Below are 15,160 nucleotides of genomic sequence, written 5' to 3'. Positions count from 1 at the left end.
CACAATCTCAGCCATACAGTGCCCCCTGATGGTCTGTTTGTAAAAATGAATAGATTTCTCATGTAAAAGGGGGTATCAGCTACTGATTGGGATAAAGTTCAATTTTTGGACCGAGTTTCTCTTTAACGTTGCGTTTTTGAGCGTTGCATTTTGACGCTCCCAGGTGCTTTTTCAGGGCCTACCTCGGCGTTTCTCATTTAATTGATAATCATGTATTGGCATTAAAACGCCTTCAAAACGCTGACAGCCAAAGGCAGCGTTTTGGCCTTTTCTATAGTTGCCTTTAGTGTGAAAGAGCCCTTAGTGGCTGCTGCTCTTGAGCCCTTTGAGTCTGACAGGAAAAAGGCACTATACAAATGTTTGGATTATTATTATTATCATCATTATCATCAAAGGATTCAACACCTTCAGAAAGCATTTATAGTTTAATATTCTGATGAATCAAGATCTTGCCTTCTATTGCGAGTTTTCAAGTAGTCCTTCATGACAAGCCTAAGTTTGTGCCCATTCATGGTAAGTCTCACACATACAGTATAATATGTTATTAACCTCTTGCGTACCAGCAGTCTCTGGCCTCTTAAGGACCAGAAACTGCTGATACCACAAAACAGTGCTTACAGATATACACGCCGGTCATGCTACTCTCCCGTCGCTGACAGCAGAGCTCTATGTGCCACTTAGGAGCCATTTTCATTAGCTCCTTACCCTGTCCATCAATGTAAGCCAATGGGTTTGGCTCACAGTGATCACGTGGTCAGGAGCCAACGAAATCGCTTCCTGACCGGCTCACAGAGCTCTAACGTCATACTGATGGCAGGGCAAGTGAACTGCAACAGGGAGAAAACGATGCGATCGGCAGTAGATACAGGAGCGCATTGCGGGGAAGTTGAAATCTACGTCCTGTCAGAGCCGTGCAGCCACCAGCAGGACTTAAATTTCAACCAACGTGGTGTGAAAGCGGTTACAGGACAACTGAAGCCAGAGGGATATGGAGGCTGCCATATTAATTTCCTTTTTTAGTAAGTAATACCAGATGCCTCCCTGTCCTGCTGATCCTCTGCCTCTGAGGGCCCGTTTCCACTTGTGTGATGTGAATTTGTCGCGGAAGACGCAAAAACGAATTCGCATGCGGATGCGAATTTTAACGCTAATTTTACTGCAAATTTGCATACGTTTTCGCATATGTTAGTAAGTATGCGAATTTAACCATGTCAGTGCCTGTGTGCTTTTACATTGATTTTATGCAAAAACGTACGCGAATTTGCCTGTAAAATTTGTGTTAACATTCGCATAGCAAAAACGCATGCAAATTGTATGCGTAATACAGATAAGAAATAGAACATTAGTAGCAAAGAAAATGGTCTCATTTTTTCCAGAACAGGAAGAGTAAAAAAAAATAAATCTTCAGTTGTCTATACTGAGCAAAAATATAAACAACACTTTCAGTTGCTCCCATTTTGCATGCGCTGAACTAAAAGATCTGAAACATTTTCTACATACAAAAAGACCATCTGTTTAATGTTCGGTACACACGTTACAATTTTCGGACAGATTTACTGTCAGATCGATTATTTCCAACAGGTCTGATCTGATTTCCGATCGATTTTCCATATACGTGAACAGATAATCGATTGGAAATCAGATGGACGTTTCGGAAATAATTAATCTGGCAGTAAATCTGTCAGAAAATTTTATTGTTTCTACCTAGCATTAAAGAAAACCCGAGGTGGGTTCTAAGAATGCTAATTGCACACAGAGGCTGGGTCTGCATGTAATACTCAGCCTCTGTTGCTATACAGTTCCCCCCCACAGGCCCCCTGCGCTCTGCTTGACCCCCATAAATCCTACGCCTAGCTGTCGACACGCAGTGTGTAGCAGCCGGCTGTTTACCTCTGGATCTGTCATTCTGGGCACTCCCCCGCCTCCTCCATAGCTCCGGTCCCCGCCCGTGTCCCTTTCCTCCAATCAGCGGGGAGGGAAAGGGCGCGGGCGGAGACTGGCGCTATGGAGGAGGCGGGGGAGCGCCGAGAGTGACAGATGCACAGGTAAACAACTCCCTCCTTAACCCCACCACTCCTCCCCCCACCTCCACCCTCTCAGCCACTGATCTGTCCACCCACTTTACCGACAAAGTAGCCAGCATCCGACGGGAAATCTCATGCCTCCACTCCACCACTTCTTCCTCTCCCACCAATACCTCTCCCCCACAACACCCAGCACTCACTGCCTTTACTCCTATCACAGAGGATGAAGTCAGCCGTCTCCTAGCCACTTCTCCTGCCACCTCCAGCCCCCTGGACCCTGTGCCATCCAACTGCCTCCGTCCTCACTTCCCTGTTCTGGCTCCTGTCCTCGCCTCTCTGTTTAACCTCTCTACGGCCACCTTCCCCTCTGACTTCAAACAGGCCACTGTACTTCCCCTACTTAAAAAACCCTCACTAGACCCCTCACTTCCATCCAGCTACCGCCCTATCTCCTTACTCCCTTTTGCATCTAAACTCCTGGAGCGTCTAGTCCACCAACGCATGCCCCATTACCTTGACTCCAACTCCCTGTTTGACCCCCTACAATAAGGATTTCGGCCAGCCCACTCCACCGAGACTTCCCTCACCAAGGTCGTCAATGACCTCACGCTTGCCAAGGCCGAAGGAAAATGCATTATCCTTCTCCTCCTAGACCTCTCATCAGCATTTGTCACTGTTGATCACTCCCTGCTTCTCCAGTCCCTGCAATCTGTGGGTATCCAAGACCTTGCCCTAGCATGATTCTCCTCCTACCTCTCAAATCTGTCCTTCAAGACCTCCTTCAATGGTTCCTCCTCAACCTCCATCCCACTTTCAGTTGGGGTCCCCCAAGGCTCTGTTCTTGGTCCCCTGCTGTTCCCCATTTACACCGCCTCCATCGGAAAACTCATCTCCTCTATGGGTTTCAACTATGCAGATGACACCCAGATTTACCTCCATACCACTGACCTCTCCACCACCACCATGGAGAAGGTATCCTCTGGCCTCTCGGCTATTTCATCCTGGATGTCTGCCAGGTTCCTAAAATTAACCCTGGACAAGACTGAACTACTAATCTTCCCGCCCCGTGCTGCTTCACCCCCCACTGACCTCTACGTCACTGTCAATGGCACAATCATTTGTCCAACCACACAAGCCCGCTGCCTGGGTGTCACCCTGGACTCAGCCCTCTCCTTCACCTCCCACATCCAAACCGTAGCTAGGGCCTGCTATTTCCACTTACGCAACATCTCCAAGATCTGGCCTTTTCCTGACCCCAGACACTGCCAAACTCCTTGTCCATGCCCTCATCATCTCCCGCCTGGACTACTGCAACTCCCACCTGTCAGGCCTTCCTCAAAACCGCATCACCCCCCTACAATCCATCATGAACGCAGCAGCCAGACTCTTCTTTTCCTCTCACCACTCTGACTCCCCTACGCAAATCCCTTCATTGGCTTCCAATTCACTTCAGAATTAGCTTCAAGATCCTATGTTTGGCCTACAAATCCATACACAAGTCCTGCCCAACCTACATCTCTGACCTGGTCAGCAGATATACAACTGGCCACCCACTTCGCTCCTCCAACAACCTCCTCTTAACCACCCCACGCATCTCGCACTTCCATGCACGACTGCAGGACTTCACTAGAGCTGCCCCTATCCTGTGGAACACTCTCCTACTGCCCATCAGGCTCGCTCCCTCCTTCAACACCTTCAAAAAAGCACTCAAAACTCACTTCTTCAAGGAGGCCTACATCAACTCAACACTGCCCTTATCCTTTCTGCCAATAACTTCTTGCTGCACCCCCTCCTTTTGTGTCACCAACCCCTCCCGCTAGATTGTAAGCCTTTAGCAGGGCCCTCTCCCCTTGTGTATCATGCTTGACTGTGTGCACTTTACCCAGAATTTGGAACTTGTAATTTTTACCACTACCACTGCAGTTTATGATCTGGCATTGTACTACTATCTGCATTGTGTTGTGTATCTTATTGTATCTTATTGCTATTGCCTGTATTGTTGTATCTATTGTCTATTACCTGTATTGTTCTGTCACCCCTGTTATCATTGTCTGTAATCCTATTTATTGTACAGCGCTACGTAATATGTTGGCGCTATATAAATCTAATACATAATAATAAACAGCCGGTTGCAACACGCTGTGTGTTCGATAGCTCGGCGTATGATTTATGGGGGTCAAGCAGAGTGCAGGGGGCCTGTGGGGGGGGGGATTGGTATAGCAACAGAGGCTGGGCAGTATATGCAGACCCAGCCTCTGTGTGTAATTAGCGTTCTTAGAACCCACCTCGGGTTCTCTTTAAAGAGAATCTGTATTGTTAAAATCGCACAAAAGTAAACATACCAGTGCGTTAGGAGACATCTCCTATTACCCTCTGTCACAATTTCGCCGCTCCTCGCCGTATTAAAAGTGGTTAAAAACAGTTTTAAAAAGTTTGTTTATAAACAAACAAAATGGCCACCAAAACAGGAAGTAGGTTGATGTACAGTATGTCCACACATAGAAAATACATCCATACACAAGCAGGCTGTATACACCCTTCCTTTTGAATCTCAAGAGATCATTGTGTGTTTCTTTCCCCCTGCAGTTCTCATGCACTGAAGTTTCAGGCTGCTTGCTTTTCTCCTGCAAACAGCTTTGCCCTTGTCTGTAATTCTTCAGTATGTGAAAGCCCAGCCAGCTCAGAGGACGATTTATCCAGCTTGTAAAAGATAAGAGAGAAGCTGCTCTAATCTAAATAATACACAGGCAGTGTGCATAGAGGGGCCTGGAAGGGGGAGTTCATAGCAGAACCACAACACTGAAGAACTTGGCAGCCTTCCAGACACAGGCGGACAAGTCTGACAGGGGAAAGATACATTGATTTATTACAGAGACAATGATAGTATAAAGTGCTGCAGTAAGCCAGAACACATTAGAATAGCTTTTGGAACTTGTAGGATGATAAAAAACAGGATGCAATTTTTGTTACGGAGTCTCTTTAAGGCACGTACACACGCCTGATTCCTTCAAACGACGGGGCGTCAGACCCGCCCACGGGGCGGCCATTCTGACGACAGTTTGCCCGGCGGATTGGTCAAAACCAGCCTTAGGGCCCTTTTCCACTAGCAGTCGCTAGCGTTCACGCTGAACGCTAGCGATTGCTGAATCGCAATTACCGGTGATTCCCCGTTTGCGGCCGCGATTTTGCTATGCTATGCACTGCATAGCAAAATCGCGGCAAATATCGCTCCGCCGCGCATTCGCGTTCCCGTCAAAAAACGAATCGCGGTAGTGGAAATGACCTACCGCGATTCCTATGTTAAAAAGCAAACCGTAGCGATTGTAAAATCGCTAGCGGTTTGCGTCTTTCCGATTCAGCCAGCGCAAACGCGCTGGTGGAAAAGGGCCCTTAGGCCTCTTTTCCCCGAACTGTTTACAGGCAGTGAAATGCCTCTCAAACTCTCACAACTGCTCGCTGCTGCCTGGTAACTGCTCGCTGCTGCCTTGCTGAGCACACAGCTCAACAGTTCGTGGAAAAGAGGCCTAATCAGCCTGCTGAAAGACTACACACGGTCGTTGGAAGGAATCAGGCGTGTGTACGCGCCTTTAGGCCTCTTTTCCACGAACTGTTAAGCTGTGTGCTCAGCAAGCAGTTACCAGGCAGCAGTGAACAGTTACCAGGCATCAGTGAGCAGTTGTGAGAGTTTGATAGGCATTTCACTGCCTATCAACAGTTCGTGGAAAAGAGGCCTTAGTGAGCACGTCTCCTTTGCCGAGATAGTCCATCCCACCTCACGGGTGTGGCAAATCAAGGTGCTGATTAGACAGCATGAATATTGCACAGGTGTGCCTTATGCTAGATACTAGATAAGTCTTTGGAAAATCTAAGGCCAGTTTTTCCACCTCCATGTAGTAAGAGAGCATACCTACACAGGGCTCTATTCATAAAACCTTCCCACAAGTTTTCCGCTCAAAACAGCGGATTTTCCCGTCCATTTAGCAAAGTGGGCATTCAAAAAAGCTGTTCCCGCATGAAAATCTACAATCCCCCAGCAGAGCGAGAAATTTCCGCCTTCTCCAGTGTTTTTCTAGATTTATCTAGAAAAAAGTAACAAAATGGCCATTCATAAAGATTAGAGGAAGCGGTATGTGGACAGGAAATACCGCTTCCTCTGATTTTGCGGATTACATACAAGTGAATGGGACAGACCTCCCAGAGAGAGCAGTGCACGGAGGGACTCTGCCGGCTGAAGTGTTTCCGCATGCCTTCCGACAGCTTACCGCCAGCTTTCAGCGGGAGATCTCCGCTCTTGCATCGCAGCTTTCAAGATTTCTTTGAATGACCACCCAGAAGTGTAAAATACCGCTGCGGTATTTTCCCTCCAGGAGTTTTCTCGCAACAACTTTTTTATGAATAGAGCCCACAGTCTGTTCTCAAGCTGATAATACCCATCAGATAAAAATCTTTGCAAAATAAAGCCTCATACACACACTCAACAAAAGTCTTTTAAATGCTCACTTATCAAACAACTTTTGTTTTTGAAACAAATCAAAAACGTGGTTTACTATTGTTCAAACAACTGATAAGATGCAGCTCAAGTCAAGCCAACAGTTGCTGGTCATTATCTCTGGTGTATTGTCTTCTGGTTACGGTATCTCCTGCTGAGTAGAACAAAGCCTAATTGCTAGGCAGGTAGATGGTTAGATAGATAATTTCCAACATGTTCAAAATAATCTATCTGGCAGGTAAATCTAATGCTGGGAATACACGGCTCGATTTTGAGCTCGATTGATCATTTCCAACATGTCCGATCTCCGGCCCGATTGTTTCGCAGCTCAATTCTGCATTGAACACAATGGAAAAAGATAAGAAAAACGAGCGGAAGATAAGAGAATCGCCTGCGGAATCAAGTGCGGAATCAATCGAGTGGCAAAATCGAGCCTTGTATGCCCAGCATAACAGAAAATTGGGTACTTTTCCGTTAGCCTGGCACATCCGGCAGGTGGCGCTAATTACATTAAAAGTTCACATTACCACAAAAGTGTTAATGTAACCTCTTGTCGACAGGTGGCGCTAATTACATAAATACTTTACGTCTCTTAAAACGTTAATGTTGCCGAATGTATAGTGTTTGAAATGGCCGGCTCGCTGCGGCCAAATGTATATTAAAAAAGTGAGTTAATTAAATGACAAGCCGGCGCCAATGTAACAGATCAAGCCGCCGGATTCGTGTCTCGCTCTCCTCCCCCCTTGCCCTCTCTCCTATACAATACTGGCCGCCCTGGGGGGGGGGGGGGGGACATGAGTGTCCCCCCAGAGTCGTTCATTGCGGCATTGAATCCTGCTTGTTTCATTGCGATTAACGACTCTGGGGGGACACGCGTGTCCCCCCCCCCCCCCCCCCCCCCCAGGGCTGCCAGTGTTCTATAGGATAGAGGGCAAGGGGGGAGGAGAGCGAGACACGAAGCTGGCGGCTTGATCTGTTACATTGCCGCCGACTTATTTGTCATTTAATTAACTCACTTTTTAATATACATTTGGCCGCAGCGAGCCGGCCACTTCAAACACTATAATTCGGCAATATTAACATTTTAAGTGACGTCAAGTATTCATGTAATTAGCGCCACCTGCCGACAAGCGGTTACATTAACACTTTTGTGTTCATGTGAACTTTTAATGTAATTAGCGCCACCTGCCGGATGTGCCCGGCTAACGGAAAAGTACCGAAAATTGTATGGTGTGTACCTAGCATTAGAGCTACATTTCACAGCATACTGTAAGAAAGGTGCTGGTTTTAGTTCTTGAACTTTGTTGAAAACTTTACTTGCTACAACTAAGAAAATGGAAACTGGCAATATATTCTGATCTTGTTTGCTATGCCTATATAGACATTTGCTATGTCTATATAGAAAAAAAAGAAGAAAATTCAGTATTTAGCATGCCTGGCTACTACTCCTCTACTTTTATCGAAAGAACATTTTGATGGCTCTATAAAATAGAATTTGGTAGCACTGTTAACCCTGTCTGGTTTTTCTTGCAAGTCGAACCTCAGAGCTGCCTTGCAGGGTAGAGCCTAAAGAAAGCCTAAAGAAATATAGCCTGACTAGTCTAGCCTAATCTACCAGGAAGAGAATCCAGATTTATATTTCTGTTTATCACAACAACATAATGTGTTTTGGCTACAAGAACAGTAGTATTAACACTTTTAGAAAATAGCTGTAATTATGTTCTGCATAAAATTATATATACAGCCCATCTTTCTGAGAAGCAAAACGAGACAAAAGATGTGCCCAGTCAAGATGAGACTGTAGACCCAACAATGCAAATAAGCTTGAAGGTTACTATCCAAGCATCCTGAGCTGACCCCCTCCATGCCACGCCGCATTGATGCATAGCTTTAACTGTCCCTGTTTTGGAGGGACAGTCCCTCTTTGGGAACCCCAGTCCCTCTTTCTTACTCATTTGTCCCTCTTTCAGGACTGATGAACAGATCGGTGTAAATATACAGTAGCAAAAAAAAGTATGTGAACTCTTTGGAATTATATGGATTTCTGCACAAATTGGTTATGAAATGTGATCTGATCTTCATCTAAATCACAGCAATAGACAATCACAGTCTGCTTAAACTAATACCACACAAATAATTAAATGTTTCCATGTTTGTATTAAACACACCATGTAAACATTCACAGTGCAGGTGGAAAAAGTATGGGAACCCTTAGAATAATTACTGGTTGAACCTCCTTTGGCAGCAATAACTTCAACCAAATGTTTCCTGTACTGTAGTTATATAAGATGTTTCTGTCTGTGGATAAACTAGGATTCAGTGACTGCCTTTGTTTAAGAGAAACTGTAACCAAGAATTTCCCATAAGAAATCTAACTTGTCCATTCTTATCCTCAGTTCCCACTACCTCTGCAATTACTCATTTATCCAGGAGGGGGAGGCATGGGCTCACTATACAAGCTGAACTAAGGTGAAGGCAGGGGGGGATGTGTGTGTTTCTGTATCTCTATAGTAGAGCATTGCTGCAGAGACCTTGTTTTCATAGTGTTGCTTATGGACCACACAGACAGGGAAAATTGATCTCTTTATTTATGGACCTTCACTTTCTCGACGCACAACTGCACTGGAATCTGGATGCAGGCATCAGCGTACACTACCCTACTCTCAGCTTGAGAGGATTCCTCCAATCAGGAAATGCTTTTCAACAACCAATAGCTCTGCAGAGTGACGTCAAATGTTGAATCTAGAGCATGTCTGCAGGAAGAGGAAGCGAAGAGCTGCAGGGAAGCACGTGGTAATGTATACGTTTTGCTATTTGAGAAATGGCTGTCATCTTAGGTCATCACAGTAATACCCTTGTCTTCCTAGTTGCTCTCAGTGAGTGATAATGCACCGTGTGGGTTTCTGGTTTACCAAACACCTGTTTTTGTTTTTTTTGTGGGTGTCATTAACCCCACATTTCATAATTGCCACCTAATGTCCTGTTGCTCTACACTGCAGGTGTTACAACATTTCAGCATATGCATCAAAATAGCGTAAAAATGATACTGAGCATGTGCAAAGTCATGAAGCATATAAATTAACCCCATTAGACTAGATAGTGTACTGGTTAAGGGCTTTACCTCTGATATAGGCGATATAGCACTTATTCAGTAAGGAGACCTTGGGCAATACTCCCTAATGCTGGGAATACACCGTAAGTTTTTCAGCAGATAGATAGTTTGATAGATAATTTCCGACATGTCAGATCTTATTTTCGATCGTTTTTCTGATCGATTTCTCATAGAAGTGAATTAAAATGGATAGGAAAATTGATTGAAAATAAGATCGAACAGTAAATCAACTGAAAAATCTCATTGTGTATTTCCAGCATTACACCGCTACTGCCTACTGAGAGAACCCCTAGTGGCTGAAGCTCTGGCACTTTGAGTCCAACAGGAGAAAAGCGCAATATAAATGTTTTGTGTCTTGTCCTACCATAATGCCCACCAGCAGCCATAACTTTGCAACCCAAGTTATCCAAGTAGACATAGTTATGGTCCTTTACACCAGATTGTCAGGATGTTGGTGATGTGTGAGTTCTGATAAGCTAGCTTTCTTGTATCCACACAAGCAAATTGCAGGAAATCCACTCTGTGATTCTTGAAGATATGCAGGAAATTTTGAATTAGAAACCATTTATTGGCTAACTTAAAAGTAAGCTTTCGGCTAATAACCGTCTTCAGGCACTATTCCTGTTGGCAGCTAAGGATATGCAGTAAGTTAAAGGGGACCTAAACATATCTTTAAAAAAAAAAGCGTTTCACTTACCTGCGGTTTCAACCAGCCGCCCTAAGCCTGAGCCGGTATAAAACGATCCGGTCCCCCGCAGCCACTAGGTTTCATTTTTGCTGACTCGGCCATGTGGATAGACACTGCGCCTGTGCGGCCCTAGCTGCGTTTGTACTCGATCATGCTCCCAACGACAGGAACAACCTGCACATGGGCAGAAGGAGAAAATCTCATACTGCGCATGCACAGGACTCTTCCGGCAATGGGAGTGTGATCGAGAATTTGCGTGGCTTGCATACGCAGTGGCCATTGACGGGCCAGCTGGAAAAATGAAACTGACTCGCTGCAGGGGACCGGAGGATCCTTTTGTCCCGGCGCAGGCACAGGGTAGCAAATCACTGGTAGTGTTCACACTGTAGCGATTGCCAGCTATTAGCGATTTGCTAAATTAGGGCCGCCTCACACTCAAAAAGCAGCCCTGGTGGTCTATTTGGCTGTAGAGACTGAATGACACCAGAAACGAGCATGCAGCTAATTTTGTCAGATTGGACAATTTCAGAAACACCTCAGTGTTCTCCCCAGGCTCTTTTAGCCGGTTGCTCCACCTGGCTAATTTTGGTGAGCACCCGGCTGTCATTGGCTTGCCTCCTCCTATGTGGTAAGCAGAGAAGCACCAGCCCTGTATTCTCCTGTGTCACCCACTCTGCTACTTTTTCATGCCACACTGCTGGAAAAAAATTCTGGGGAGAACACTGCACCTGATCTGTTGCATGCTTATTCAGGGTCTATGGTTAAACTTATTAGAGGCACAGGATCTGCAGGACAGCCAGGCAACTGGTGTTGCTTGAGGTCGCATTCACAATGGGACGTTATGGTCGCACGTTTATAAAGTCTTATAACGCAGCTTACGTCACTGCAATGCTAATCCTATGGGCCGTTCACAGTGCGACGTTAAAGTCACATAAAAAAATTGCTGTGGTAACTCACTGCTTGCAGTGCATTGCCTCTTATCGCAGACACGTTGCGACTTTAACGTTGCGTTAAAAAAAGCAACATCCCACTGTGAATACAGCCTAAAAGGAAATAAATATGGCCGCTTCCATATTCGACTCACCTTGGGTTCACTTTAATGGAAAGAGTATAGAAGTGGTGTGACATCATGTATTTGCATACAAAATCAGAGGTATAGGCTGGACATTACCCATGAAAGGATTTGAAGGCGAATAATTGGAGATTGATTTTTAGGTAAACTGGAATCCAGTGAGGGGATTGACAGAAAGTGGGAATGAAGCACGAATATATCTGGCATTGGCTAGGGGACAAACAGGAGTGTGGATAGGCAAGTTTGAAGAGGTGGATTTTTAAAATGCATATTTAAAGTACATTTATCCCAGAGAAAGATGCACCATAAAATACTTTTCTCCCATGTTGCTGTCTCTTACAGTAGGCAGGAAATTTTTTTACAGAACTAGGACTAGTCCATCTCCTCATGTGGTATTTTCAGTACTTCCTTTATTCTTTACAAAAGCACTTTATGGAAAGGATCTATTAAAAGATGCTGCCGCTCCGCCCTACTCATCTGCACACTATTTTGACAGTTGGACTGAACAACTGTCTTTCAGTAAGTGCGTTTGAAAATAAAAAAAACCTGAAAACCTCCCATGAGGCAATGGACTGGTCCAAAACCTGTCAGAAATGTACTGACTACTGTAAGTGACAGCGACATAGGAAAAAAAAATGTATGGTGCATTCTGCTTTTAGAAAAAATGTACATTGTATGCATATGCATGCACATGCATTTTACATTTCAGAATTTTTCCTCATTTTTTCTCCTTCATAGGTCTTGCTATGGCCTGTCTCCATTGTCTTAGAAAAGAATAGTGCGGAATCCATGCCTTATGTGATGCAGAATACTGGATATGTCCCTCCAGACAGATGATGCAGAACCCCTTGTGGCCTCAGTTAAAGGCTGTGCTACCGGCCAATCGGGAGGAGTTCCCAGCGGATTTAGGCCCGGATGTGGATGAAGCTATAGCGCACTGTGTGAAGGAGGCGGCATCCAGCATGTATAATGGTGACTTGGCACAGTGCATGCATTTGGGGAAGGTGATCATGGACTACAGCTGGGAGAAGCTGAATGGCTGTAACTGGAGGGATGTCTCCAGGGACTGGAGGACTGCCTATTCCTATGGCTGCCTCTATAAGGCGGTAGGCTTATGTGGTTCGGCAGGAGTCGCTCAGAGGCCAGAAGATGAGGCTCTGCGGGTGTGTGATATGGCGCTGCTTCTTGGAGCTGAAATCATCAATAATGTAATGAGCAGAATTATTTCTGTACTGAAGACGGCAACCCAGTCTGAAGAATTTCAGGAAAAATCAGGTATCCTTCCCACAGGCAGTCTGCCATGGTTGCACTTCCTTCTGCTTGATATGGGTTTGGTTTATGGGTCAGTCCATGCAGTTGATACTTGAGTTTTAGAAAGGTTCGGGGAGTTTGGATTGTCATTTGTTTCCTTTAACAGCAGTTTTGGATAGAGTGGATTAAATGGAACATATTGAAAACTCGTAGAGCTTTCCTTAAAGAGGAACTCCAATGAAAATGATGTAATGAAAAAAGTGCTTAATTTTTACAATAATAATTTATAAATTATTTAGGCCTCGTTCCCATTGCGTTCCGATAGCGTGTCCGTTCGTGTTGGCAGTTTTTTGAGGCATTTTTTTCCCTTCCCGGCACTTGGGTGGGCGATGCGTTTTTTGTTAAAGTGGACCCAAACTAAAAATACAAGTAGCTGCATGATGACAAATATAAAATATTTTACATTTATTGGAGAAACCCCTCCCTTCCTTTCATATTGCCGGCAAATAATCCGGCAAACTGGTGGAGTAGATGGTGTCCAGCAATGGAGGAATTGCTAATGGCTGCCTCCAGTATAACCCTAGCTATGAAAAGAGAAGGGTGAAAAGCATGCACTGAAATGATCATAGGCTTGAAGGAGTGTTTATTTATATTTGTATGTGTCAGAGGGGTACAACTAAATATTTTGAATTAAAAAAATGTTTGGTTTAGGTCCGCTTTAAACGTGCTTTTCTAAGCGCTTTACCAGAGCGGTTTTTTAATTCACTCCCTGACGCAAGTCAGGAAGTGAACTCTTTGATCCGGAAAATAATAAATGCAATGTATTTATTCTTAAAAACGCAAATGCAATCGCTGCAGAAAGCGATTTTGTGAGCGTTTTGCATTTTCCCTGTACCTTCCATTCAGGGCAAATCGCCCTGAAAATGGTCCATGCAGTGCTTATATCAACTGACAGCGCACGGAACGCCCCAATCTGAACTACACCATAGGAAAGCATGGTGTAGCCGCTTTTAGGGCGCTTTTAAAAAATCGGCGGCGCTTAAAAAGTCTAAAAGCGCCTCTAGTGTGAACAAGCCCTTAGGCCTGGAACCCACTGAAATCCGCAAACGCAACCGCTAGCGTTTTGTCTGAGCGGTTTGCAAGCGGATTCATGTGCGTTTTCGGTCGCGTTTTGCAACAGTGTATTTTTTTGCTCAGCGGTTGTGCAGCGTTTTGCGTTTCGCGTTTTTATCCTGATTGGTCCTGTGAATTATTTTTAATTTTGTTACAGTGTGCTGAACCGCAAAACGCTAGCAAAACCGCTCAGTTTAGGTTTTGCTGAGCGTTTCTGCTAGCGTTTCAATACTTTACATTGAAGCGCTAACGCTCCCAAAATGCTGCAGGTCCTGCGTTTGCGTTTCTGGGAAACGCAAACGCTCCTGTGGAAGTTGCCCCATCCATTAACATCAGCTGAGCGTTTTGGCAAAACGCTAGCATATCGCAGCGCTGCCAAAATGCTCAAAAAACGCTCTTGTGGGTTCCAGCCCTTAGTCAGTGTTTGCCCATTGTAAAATCTTTCCTTTCCCTGATTTACATTCTGACATTTATCACATGGCAACATCTTTACTGCTGGCAGGTGATGTCTGTGGAAGGACAATTTTTGGCAGTTAGAAACAGCTGTTATTTCCCACAATGCAACAGGACTCCCACAGTGTGATGCCAGCAGCCTGGTGCTGACATCACACTTTTGGAGGGGTTTCACCACAATATCAGCCATACACAGCCCCCTGAGGATCAATTTGAGAAAAGGAACATATTTCTCATGGGAAAGGGGGTATCAGCTACTGATTGGAATGAAGTTCAATCCTTAGTTACAGTTCCTCTTTAAGGGCTATATTTACAGTTAGATGTTGCATTGCATCAGACAGTGCCATTCACACTGGTGCATTAGAAGTGTGATGGATCTGTCAGGCATTACTGCATGCATACACAGATGGAAGAGCAGCCACGTGAACCTATTCGCCAAATGCTTGTGGAATAGCTTCAGAGGTTCCCAGCACTGGAACAACAAGCTTGAGGGAATGGGGAAAGCCTCGGAATTGTTAGTGAGTCAGTAAGGGGAGGGTACAATTAACGACTCAGTCACTCCATACCCATAAAGAAACAAGGCAATTTCCCAGCAAACAAAATGCTGAAGCTGGACATGAACCATGTGGACTGATTCTTTTATTTAACTCCAAGTTGCATTTTTATGTTCATTTGGTCTGTAACTTAGATCATCCTCCAAGGAGACTGAAGAGACACAGAGATAATCAAGGGAAAGACCTGGATACCGGACCAGAAGCTTCCAGAATCCCGGAGGTAGATCTGATGTCTGTACTTGTTTTTTCTTTTTTTGTTCCTTGATAGGAACAAAAAAGGGAGTCTGAAGCCAGATTAAAAAAAAAACAAAAAAACATATACTCACCTAAAGAAGAAGAAAGGCTCTGGGTCCTATAGAGCCTTCCTGTTCCTCTCCTGGTCCCATTGTTTCTGCGCTGGCTTC

At 44.9% G+C, this 15,160-nt stretch overlaps 1 protein-coding gene across 6 annotated transcripts in view; it reads left to right on the top strand.

Moving 5' to 3' along the window:
- Positions 1 to 15,160, top strand: part of KDM8 (lysine demethylase 8) — a 225,980-nt gene that overhangs the window by 191,562 nt on the left and 19,258 nt on the right. For 4 of the 6 annotated variants that reach the window (XM_068267211.1, XM_068267207.1, XM_068267208.1 and 1 more), the window contains 2 exons: positions 12,124 to 12,660; positions 14,891 to 14,976. In XM_068267211.1, coding sequence (XP_068123312.1) covers positions 12,219 to 12,660; positions 14,891 to 14,976 — 528 coding nt within the window. In that variant the 5' untranslated portion in view covers positions 12,124 to 12,218. Of the gene's footprint in view, positions 1 to 9,119; positions 9,307 to 9,369; positions 9,390 to 12,123; positions 12,661 to 14,890; positions 14,977 to 15,160 lie in introns of those variants that run through there. The other 2 variants (XM_068267206.1, XM_068267210.1) reach the window with 2 other exon arrangements.

This window comes from Hyperolius riggenbachi, chromosome 2 (genome assembly GCF_040937935.1).
Source record: "Hyperolius riggenbachi isolate aHypRig1 chromosome 2, aHypRig1.pri, whole genome shotgun sequence".
Taxonomy (NCBI): Eukaryota; Metazoa; Chordata; class Amphibia; order Anura; family Hyperoliidae; genus Hyperolius; species Hyperolius riggenbachi.
This window is presented reverse-complemented; position numbering and strand designations above follow the sequence as displayed.